General features: G+C 40.3%; 1 protein-coding gene across 7 annotated transcripts in view; it reads left to right on the top strand.

Annotated features, from left to right (window-relative positions):
• The window catches only part of Ano4 (anoctamin 4), a 374740-nt gene that overhangs the window by 329656 nt on the left and 34677 nt on the right, over positions 1 to 10407 (top strand). For all 7 annotated transcript variants that reach the window (XM_021174227.2, XM_029482964.1, XM_029482962.1 and 4 more), the window contains 3 exons: positions 1993 to 2075; positions 4802 to 4942; positions 7156 to 7320. In XM_021174227.2, coding sequence (XP_021029886.1) covers positions 1993 to 2075; positions 4802 to 4942; positions 7156 to 7320 — 389 coding nt within the window. The remainder of the gene's footprint in view (positions 1 to 1992; positions 2076 to 4801; positions 4943 to 7155; positions 7321 to 10407) is intronic.

The following is a 10407-nucleotide window of genomic DNA, read 5'->3' as shown; positions in this document are numbered from 1 at the left end:
CATTGTTGGGAATTGGGCTGCCGACTGTAAGTCATCAATAAATTCTTTTACTATATAGAGACTATCCATAAGTTCTGTGACTCTAGAGAACCCTGACTAATACAATATTCATAATTATTGTATCAACTTTGAAGAAGAGGACTTTATAAGTTACTCTTATTCTGAGACGAATACTTTTCAAAATCATCACAGCCAATGAACCAGAATCTTACCCTCACCTAACGTCTGTGCCACCCTCCAAGCAGAGCCATACATCAAAACAGTTGGTGAATGACTTCATGGATAGACCATCTTAATACACACACCATTTCTTAAATGACTGTAACCTGTTCCCTGCGGGCTGAGAATGATGACAATCACTCAAGTCAAATAGCTTTGACCGTAGCAGGAAGTTTGTATCCAAAAATTGTGCCTACAATTCATTCCTTGGTGCAGCAGAACTGTCAACTCTTAGCTTATCTACTATGGAGATAAAATCCTTTGATGATGTGAGGGACACTCAAGTACAGCCTTATTACAATGAACTCCAATGTCCAAAAACTGTTCTTATTTTGTGTTTGTACCACTCTTACAATAAGAGCCAAGATTTTAAGCTCTACTAAAAGGAAAACAAACAAACAAACAAACAAAAGGACTTTATCTATTTATGTTAACAACTAAAGATATATTATTTTAAAATACAGTAAATATATGTGGAGTTATTGAAAATTTATATTGAGAAAAAAATATGTATTTACAGTAATGTTGTAGACAAACATCTATTTCAGACTGTTCAATTGATTGTTGTTTTATATCAAACAACTTTTATAATACTCATTTTTATTGTTACAATATTTTATAAATTTTAAAGAATATGATAAAAACCAAAAGGTATTACAGGTTTTGAAGGGGGTTCTCTGGGAGGAGTTGGGGTACAAAGGGAAAGAAGAATGTGATGTAAGTCTATTTACTCAAAATATGTTTTTAAATGTTAACAAATTCAGATAAATTAAAATTATGTATCTTTTCTCATCATAATGCAATACAACTTAAGTGAAAAAAAAGTGACCATTTCAGTCCAGTGTAGACAGCCCTACCCTATGAAGTGTAGTTACGTAACATGTTCCCAGCAACAAGTCTTTTGTTGTGCACCAAGAAAGTATCTCAGAGAATGGTTGGTAATCCTTGCTGCAACACCTATTCAGTAGAATAGTGGGAGTGGCAGTCGTAAATTTTGCCAGACAAAGGAGAAGTGTAACTTAGTTTTAAACGTTGCTATTATTTTGATGATGTTGATGGAAAAAGCATCCAAGAACTGTAACTACATGTTCTTCAATCACACTTTAACATCCTTATTACAAAAGGATTTGTATTGTAATTTACTTATGAGACAATATTTGTCTATATAGTATTGTCTGTCCTGGAATTCACTATGTAGACCAGAGTGGCTTCAACCTCACAGAGATTCTCCTGACTCTGCCTCCCCTCCTATGTGGTGGGATTAATGCCATGCACCACCATTCGCAGCTAAGATATTTATATTAAATGCAAATATATTCATATATATCTAAGCATGGTTAAGATATTTTGTATGCTCATCTCTGAAGAGGATTTGGGAGTAAGAAATTACTGTCCATCAAAGGTAGGCAGAGTTTGGGGTTTTCTGCTCCTGGATGCCTTTTATATTTAATAAATACCATAGCGGTAGGTAAGAAATTGATAAGAAAGTTTCCTTCATTATTTATCCCAAGGGCTCTGCCTCTGTTAAATCTATTCTGCTCTAGCCTGCAAGGCATCTTAATTTAATTCTAGGCAAAAATCTCTAATTTTCATTATACCTGACTCACGTTTAGTAATTCTCAGAATTTTTTTTTTTTTATTAAATGGTGTTGAGTTGTAAATTCTGATTTAAAGAGGGAGGATCCAAACAGCTGCCGTGATCTGCATTGCCTTCATTCCTCATTGAAAAAGATATGGCTTTCTGTTTGAAACTACCTTTGTTCTCTGTTCCAGCTACTGTTTTCCTGGAATTCTGGAAGAGACGCCGAGCAGTGATCGCTTATGACTGGGATCTGATTGACTGGGAAGAAGAGGAGGTCTGTGTCAGTCACTTACCTCAGAGTGTCACTTACCTGAGAGTATCTGATATCATTGGACATGTCTGTGTCACTCACACCACAGAATCTCATATCACAGGTCATGCCTGCATCGCTTATCTCAGAGGCCACCAAAAACTACAGCCCTTGGGTTGTCACCCTGCACTGGATGATGGAAGTCAGGTTATCCAGAGTGCATTTTCAATACCTGTCTTTAGAAGGAATTTTAAGTTATATAAGGAAGATCTGGGTGACATGCTGATGACCCTAACATCTGGGAAGTTGAGGCAGGGGTCTTCAAGTCAAGGCCAGCCTGGGTTACATAATGAAGCTTACATAATGAAGCTTTACCATGAGGAGGGAGTGAGGAAGTCCGATGTCACTTAGCAATACTCTGTCAAACCCCTGTGCTCAAGCACCATTTTGACATGCTAGTGAGTTAAAATTCCAGTTGTTCCTCTGATAGGTAGGATTCAGGAGGACAATCCTTACATACCATTCATTTTTTGTATGTTAGAAGGAGGCAGTTGTTTATCTACTATCACTGGGCACATGAAAAACCACTTCTTAGAGAATTACTATAGGAAATTTTTCTATGAGCTAGGACCCACAGTAGCCCCCAGTTATGCACAAACTCAGAATTACATCAAGGGCTAAATACTAAGGAAAAGCCATTCCAGGTAGCATTGTTGGTGGTGTGGACACATGTGGGGTCAACTGGAGACCAAGTGCCAAAGAGGGCAAGCTTAGTCCTTTGGAATCTACTTTGTTGGCACACTCCCCAACCACTTTTGGCCCCTTTACCCCTACCAGGTCAATATATTATGTGCTTTCCTAATTTGTGCCCAATTCTGATTGTCTTTTCTTGACCCATTTGTTCATGCTAAGCTTGGTTACCATATCCTTCTGTTGGACCCTACTTATTCAGGGCCTCATCCATCCTTGCCCTTATATTCTCTTAGCTCTCCTAAGTCCCAAATCGTAAGAGCCATGCTAGATTTGGGAATCATATAAACTAAAAAAAAAAAAAATACAATCTTCTTACATCTACTATTGGTATTTTTTTTCCTAGAGAGACACGTGTGTGTTTCTTTAGCATGAGGCTTTTTAGAAACATCTGTTATGAAAATGTTGGCCCCCATGATTGGCTTTACAAGGAAGGTCATTTTGATGGTTTTTTTTTTTTCTATTCCCACGAAAGTCCCTGGCTCATTTAATTTTTGCCTTTGGTTTTGTGTTTGTTTTGGGCTTGATTTGGTTTGGTTTGGGGTGTGTGTGTGTGTGTGTGTGTGTGTGTGTGTGTGCTTATATCTATTTAAGATGTACAACAAGGAATTTTCATACATGACATTAGAATATTTCAGTAATTCTTATTAATCTGAAAGACATTAACTCTTACATCTTATAAACATTCTTCAAAGAATGATTTCCTGGGTTTGGAGGCACTGTCTAGTGTAACAATGAGTTCATGGGTAGCAGCCCTTACATCTGTATCCTGAGAAACTGAGAGTTTCCCAAGGAAACAGAAAAGCCAATATCTCTCTGTATCCTGAAATTACACTGCCTGAAATAGAGTAAAAGGAGCCAAGCATATTTGGAACTCTGTCTCCCTGCAGGGCATGGCTAGTCTCAAGCTAGGACCATTCTCCATTCTCCAGAATTCCCTTCTGTCTCCTTCGCTTTCTGTCTTCATCAGAGCACTTTGTGCACATGGACTTAATCTCCAGCCTACCCAGTTTTGCTCTTTTTCCATCCTTTTCTAGGCTCTCAAGTAGATCATGTTCTTAATTAACCAGAAGCACTCTGGTGTGTTCTCTTGCTGATTATCTTTTCCTAATCCCATAATTGCCTTTTAGTTGCCAAGTAGTCACCCTGGGATAAGGCTCAGTGAAACAAAACAAAAACCTCAGCTTGGCTTGAGATTGAGGGAGCCTATACACAGCCACATTTGGAAGTAATTTAGACAATGCATTTAGTATCTATTGGTTAAGGTTGAACACCCCTCATAAGGGTGCATTAAAATATAAATTCACTGTGGATTTTAGTTATCTAAACCTATGTACACAAAAATTAAAACTAGGGCTACAGAGATAGCTCAGGAGTGTAGAGCACTGAGTGCTCTGCCAGATGGCTCAGGTTCGATTCCCAGCATCCACATCGCAGTTGACAGCTGTCTGTAATTCCAGTTCCAGGGGATCTGACACCTTCACACAGACATACGTGCAGGCAGTACACCGATGCAAATAAAATAAAAATGAACAAATCATTTAAAAACTATTTTAGGTTTAAAAAAGAAAGCTAAGAATGATACAGTCTGTAAATCATAAAATAAATTTTGAGCATTTGTCTATTCAGAAGACTTCTTTGCTCAACTGTCCATGTCCTTTCCTAGTAATAAACATGACAATTTCTTAGCTGTTCTAAAACACTAGGTATAGGACATGTGGTTAGTTTGAAATAGCACTGCTTCTGCAGGCAGAGTTTTGTATAGTAACAGAACACTGTAACTGTTACTTGCATCAATTTTGATAATGAATGTTGATCACCATCTTAATGGCTATTCTTCAAGCAATCAATCTCCAAATGTTTAAGCCTGTGTCTCCAAGCCTACTTTATTAACTGGCTGATTGTTGTGGCAGCTATGGGCTACATTTTATGATGGGAAAAGAAGAATTGTTCTTATTGTACATCTCCAGCACATAAGGATGTGTCTGCTTGTCTTTCAGGAAGAAATACGACCCCAGTTTGAAGCCAAGTATTCCAAGAAAGAGCGGATGAATCCCATTTCGGGAAAGCCAGAACCTTATCAAGCATTTACTGATAAATGCAGCAGACTTATCGTTTCTGCATCAGGAATATTCTTCATGGTTTGAAACTTTTCTTTAAAATCTCTTTAGTCTTATAAGGTACAAACCCTTATTGCTGCAACAGTAATCATGCCACCAGGTTACTTGCACGGTTATTAAAGCACTTTCGAACAGTACACTATTTAATCCTCATTACTGCATTTGCTGGTCAGAAACGGTATTACTGTTGCCATGTAATAACATGTAATAACAGCTTAACATCAGCTAAGATTCCAAAAGGTTAAAGGATCGCCCAGGATCTGCTCATAAGTCTACTCATACCTCTTGATTCATTCACTGTACTCTATTGAAAGGAACAAAAACTTGAGACAGCATAGGGCAAAGCTTCCACAAACCAGAGCAATCCACTCCTTTTTAGCCGGTGAGATATGGAATTGACAGGAGAAGCAGATAGCAGAAAGACTCAAGGCCACAGCCTTCTTCAGGTGCCACCTGTAAGCAACTGTGCCATGCTTTGCCTTCTACATACATATTTGTATTTCCTGGCTTATCTCTCAGATAAGATCTAGATATATAGATTAGGTTTTCCTGTTCTATAAACACAGACCCTGCAGATAGGAGGTTGAGGCTGTAGTGAAGTCATGCTATTGGCTAGTAGTATCGCCATGCCCTGTCTTTTGACACTAATCCACTAGGTTACTCTAGTGTGGAATTTCTATCAGGTATGACCTTGAGTGTAGACTTTGTCTGTCTACCTATCAATAGCTCTAGGATTAAAATATTTGTTTAACCATTCTTATGTTACTGTCATCCTGTCAGCCTCAGTCTTAGCTGAGGCTCCTACTCCAGCTTTTTTGTATAATTCACACCAGAAGTTAGTAGAAAACCAAGTTTATACAAAAGCAAACTGTAAGGAAAGGAATCTATAGATCAATAGAGAATCTATAGATCAGTTACGGTGGGAACTGGATTTGAAATTCAGCTTTAAATAATTAAATGGGCCACAGTGTCTATCAGGAATCAACAGAATGAAAGCTCAAAAACTGGGGTATCATATTGTATTCTTTATAGAGATGTAGACAGAGACCATAAACTATTCCCAAGTGCCATGAATCTTCAACGAGAGATGCTTCAGTCTTAGTATGCATCTAATAGTAAGGTATTGCATGTCTACTATGTAGTTAATTTATTCAACAACACATGGCAGGAGTATACAGATACTGTCCCTGCTTCTGGGCTTCACTTTTTAATGGAGGAAACTGATGGCAATGAACCAGATTGTTAGAAATGATAAGTAGCCTCCTGAAAGAGGATGTACCTATTTAGTGCATGCACCATACTCTAGCAGCAACATCAATGGGTTAGTGCTCTGGAAACGTTCAGTTCTCAGTAGTTCTTAGAGGGCTGAGAAGTAAAGAGGGATTGGGAGGTGTTCACTGGGCTGTGTGCAGGTGTGTGTAGGGAGGGGTGTGTGTGTGTGTGTGTGTGTGTGTGTGTGTGTGTGTGTGCACTCATGTACACGTTGGGCAGAAGGTGAGTTTGTGGGTGTAATAGACAAAGGAAATCATCTTGAAGATTGAGAATGCTTAACTCATTTGAAGCAAGAAGAGTTGTGGGTTGACATGATACCTCAGCAGATAAAGGGCTTGTCAAGCTTAACAACCTGAGTTTGATACCTGAACACCCCCCCCCAGGTGGAAGGGGAGAACTGACCTTTAAGTTGTTCTCTGACCTGCATACATATACCATGACATTCATGCCCATGAGTGCACACACATAGACACACACACACACAGATCCCCCAAATAATGAATAAGTAAATAAACAAATATTTTTTACAAGAAATGAAACACCCAAGGTCCCCAGAGAGTAGAGAGAATGGTGCCTTGTGGGTCTCTAAGGAGTCTTGCAGCACACAAGGGGGTCTTTATTTATGTCCTAGAATAAGAATAGGAAACAAACTGCTGTAATCAGGAGCATGACAAGGCTTCTATAATTAATATGTGTTGGTCTTATCACTCAATCATTCTGCCTTAACAAGTGTTACACCCTCCCTTGGGCACGTCTTCAGCTTTCACGCAATGTGGTTTTCTTCTCTTTGGTCAGAAAACCCAGACAGAGAAAGTACTCCCCAGGATGGAAAGTGCACTCTTGTGGGGGCAGTCTGGAAGCAGCAGCAGCACCTCTGGATTTTCTCACTTTATCAGAACGAAAATCTGCTTCCTGAAACCTGGCCTCAAGGCCTTACTGGGTTTGTTCCACCTTCCTTCCAGATCTGCGTGGTGATCGCTGCTGTGTTCGGGATCGTCATTTACAGGGTGGTGACTGTGAGCACGTTCGCTGCCTTTAAGTGGGCATTAATCAGGAATAACTCTCAGGTTGCAACCACAGGGACTGCAGTATGCATCAACTTTTGTATCATTATGCTGCTGAATGTGGTAAGTGAGAGACAAGCCAAATGGGGGACCTCGTGGGCTGCTGGGATGCTTTTCTTCTGTTCCTAAAGAGACAGCCAAGGCAGATGATCTGTGATGAAGCACTGGTAGCCTGACATGTAGGTCTCAGTATGTAAAAGACTTGACTCAAATCTAGGCTCCAGGACTCTCTGCACAAGGCAGGGACATTCCTGGACCTTGTTTAGTCCATAAGAAAACACTGATTTTCCCATTGGTGACATTTAAGACTGTGTTTAGAAAATCCAGCCCAGAAGCTGTAATGTAGCTCAGCAGAGTCAGCTCCCACCCTTCTTCATTCAGAATAAGGGAGAGCAGAGCGTACCCAAATCATCCTTATAGCCACATCCAAAGAGCCACATAAGGAAAAGGTCAAAGTGATATATACTGCTCATGTTGAGTTCAGACTTCTTGCCACTACATATTTCAAGCCAGGTCTCTCCTCTGAACCTTGGATTTACATATGAAACTGCCTACTAGGCAATCTCCAATGCTTTCATTTTAATGCTTTTATTATTTATTTATGTGTGTACACACACATACATGCACATGCAGGATACAGTGTGTACGTGGCAATCAGTGAGCCACTTTGAAGAGATGGTTATTTTCTTCCATCATGTGAGAACCAGGGATGTATCAAAGATAAATTAGGCTTAGATACACGTGCCTTTACCTACTGAGCCAATCTGTAAGGCCCTGCCATCTCCATTCTTCTTTCAAATACAGCTCCCCATCTTACCTTCAAGATCAGTTCCTCCTATAGCCTCCCTCTTAGATATTCAAACTAAAAGAAAGCTAGCATTGTCCTTCATACATCTATCTCCCACACCATCCACATGTAGGTATGGTGTGACGCATCTGTAGGTTTGGTGTCACGCATCTGTAGTTTCAGCACTGACATGACTGAGACATGAGGGTCAAAGTTCAAAGGCAGAATGTAACCACTTTTCACACATCCCCGGAGCCAAGCCTCCAGCACCTCTTACCTGGGTTATCTCTGTGGCTTTATAACTGGTCTCCCAGCCTCTAGGTCACCTGACTTCAATCTTGGCTCAATGCTGAAACCACATGGAACATGTCTCACACAGGTCAGTCATGTAGCTCCTCCGAAGGTTTATGGGTCCATGGCTTTCCTCTTGCTCAAAGTAAAAATTCATGCATTCATCTTTCTGTTAGCTCTCTCCAGAACACCCCTCTCCCTTCCCTTCCCTTCCCCTCCCCAGGGTCTGCATACCACACTCTCCCACCTTCTCCTGCTCTTTGTTCAAATATTACCTCTTTTACAAAGGCTTCCCATCACTGGGTTTCAGAGTGCACCTTGCTCCTGCCCTCTGATGATCCCCTGCGTCCATGCCTGCTTTATTTTTTCTCTGTACCTTTCCTTTCTCAGCCTCCATTATACTCCTGACTTCATTTACTATCTTCCCCACAGTCCGTAGGTCCATAAAAGCATGGCCCTTTCTCTCTTGGGCTTAATTTTACTGTAGCTATCTATGCCCTCGTGTCGGGAGCAGCACATGACACGTTGCTGGCATTCAGTAAATTATTGTCATTTGTACAACAGAAAAATAATAGCTAACAAGGGTAGGCTTTGAGGTCAGAGGGACATAAAAATACTGACCTTAGAGGTTTGTAGTAGGAAATAATTGAGGTAACGTATGTGCTGAGCAGTGTCAGGCATGAATTAGATGTCCAAGGCATTGTTCTGCTCATGCTCATGCAAATGGTATCTTCAATGTGACTTATCATGTTGAAATGCTAACATCTTTAGAAGCGGACTAAGACTTTTTAAAGACCAAGGAACAGAATCCTGCTATACGCACAGGGATACATTTTAGATGGTCATGAACAAAACAGATCCAGCAGGTGGTATTTATATGTATTTGTGTATTCACATGCATGCACATATATGTATATGTGTATGTATATGTGTATATGTATGTGTATATTAAAACAATAATAAAGAGAAAGAGGCTTTTAACTTAAGAATGGGAAGCTTTGGAGGAGTTCAAGGAAGAGTATCAGGAGGGGCTGCATGGTGGAAAGGAGAGGAGAAAAATGGTATGATTCTGTTTCAATTAAAAACATATATTTTTAAAATGAAATACAACCTAGTAAAGGGAGAAGTCTGAAAAAAATCAAGGTTCTATAACCAATAAATCCTGTGTAATTCCCAAGAGAATTGAATCTACTCAATAATAAACAACTTCACCTATGATCACTACGTGAACTTGGAATCACTGAGCTAATGAAATACAGATTACTCATTGCTCAAAATTTTAAAAACATAGGGACTTCTTAATTTAGAAAATGATGTTTCAAAATCAGAAATGGTTTTAAAAAATCAGCAATTGCTATTTGTGTTGATGTGATGATTTCATGGGCATTTCATCACATGGAAACTGAAAATAGATTGTGTGGCATGCCTTGCTGCCCTCATGCCCTCCAGTTCAGAAGGAGGGTGATTCATAGGAACTTTTTTTTTAGTTTACACATTATTATTATCATCATCATCATCATCATCATTGTTATTACTATATTTTATACTCCAGATTTTATTCCCCTCTTGGTTCATCCTCCACCTATTCCACATCCTATACCTCTTCCCTGCCCCCCTGTCTCCATGAGGATATCCCCACCCCCACCCAACCAGACCTCTAAACTCCCTGGGGCCTCCAGTGTCTTGAGGGTCAGATGCATCTTCTCTGACTGAACCCAGACCCAGCAGTCCTCTGCTGTATATATGTTGGGGGGCTCATATCAGCTGGTGTATGCTGCCTGGTTGGTGATCCAGTGTCTGAGAGATCTCAGGGGTTCAGGTTACTTGACACTGCTGGTCCTCCTGCAAGGTTGCCCTCCTCAGCTTCTTCCAGCTTTTCCCAAATTCAACCACAGGGAACAGCAGCTTCTGTACATTGGTTGGGTACAAATACCCACACCTGACTCTTTCAGCTCCTTGTTGGGTCTTTCAGAGGGCAGTCATGACAGGTCCCTTTTTGTGAGCACTCCATACAGTAGGGCCACTTTGGGCCAGTGGGGAGGGGGAGGGGAGGAGAGGAGAGGAGAGGAGAG

This window comes from Mus caroli, chromosome 10, assembly GCF_900094665.2.
Source record: "Mus caroli chromosome 10, CAROLI_EIJ_v1.1, whole genome shotgun sequence".
Classification (NCBI taxonomy): Eukaryota; Metazoa; Chordata; class Mammalia; order Rodentia; family Muridae; genus Mus; species Mus caroli.
The sequence above is the reverse complement of the archived record's forward strand: the minus strand, read 5'-3'. Positions and strand labels throughout refer to the sequence as shown.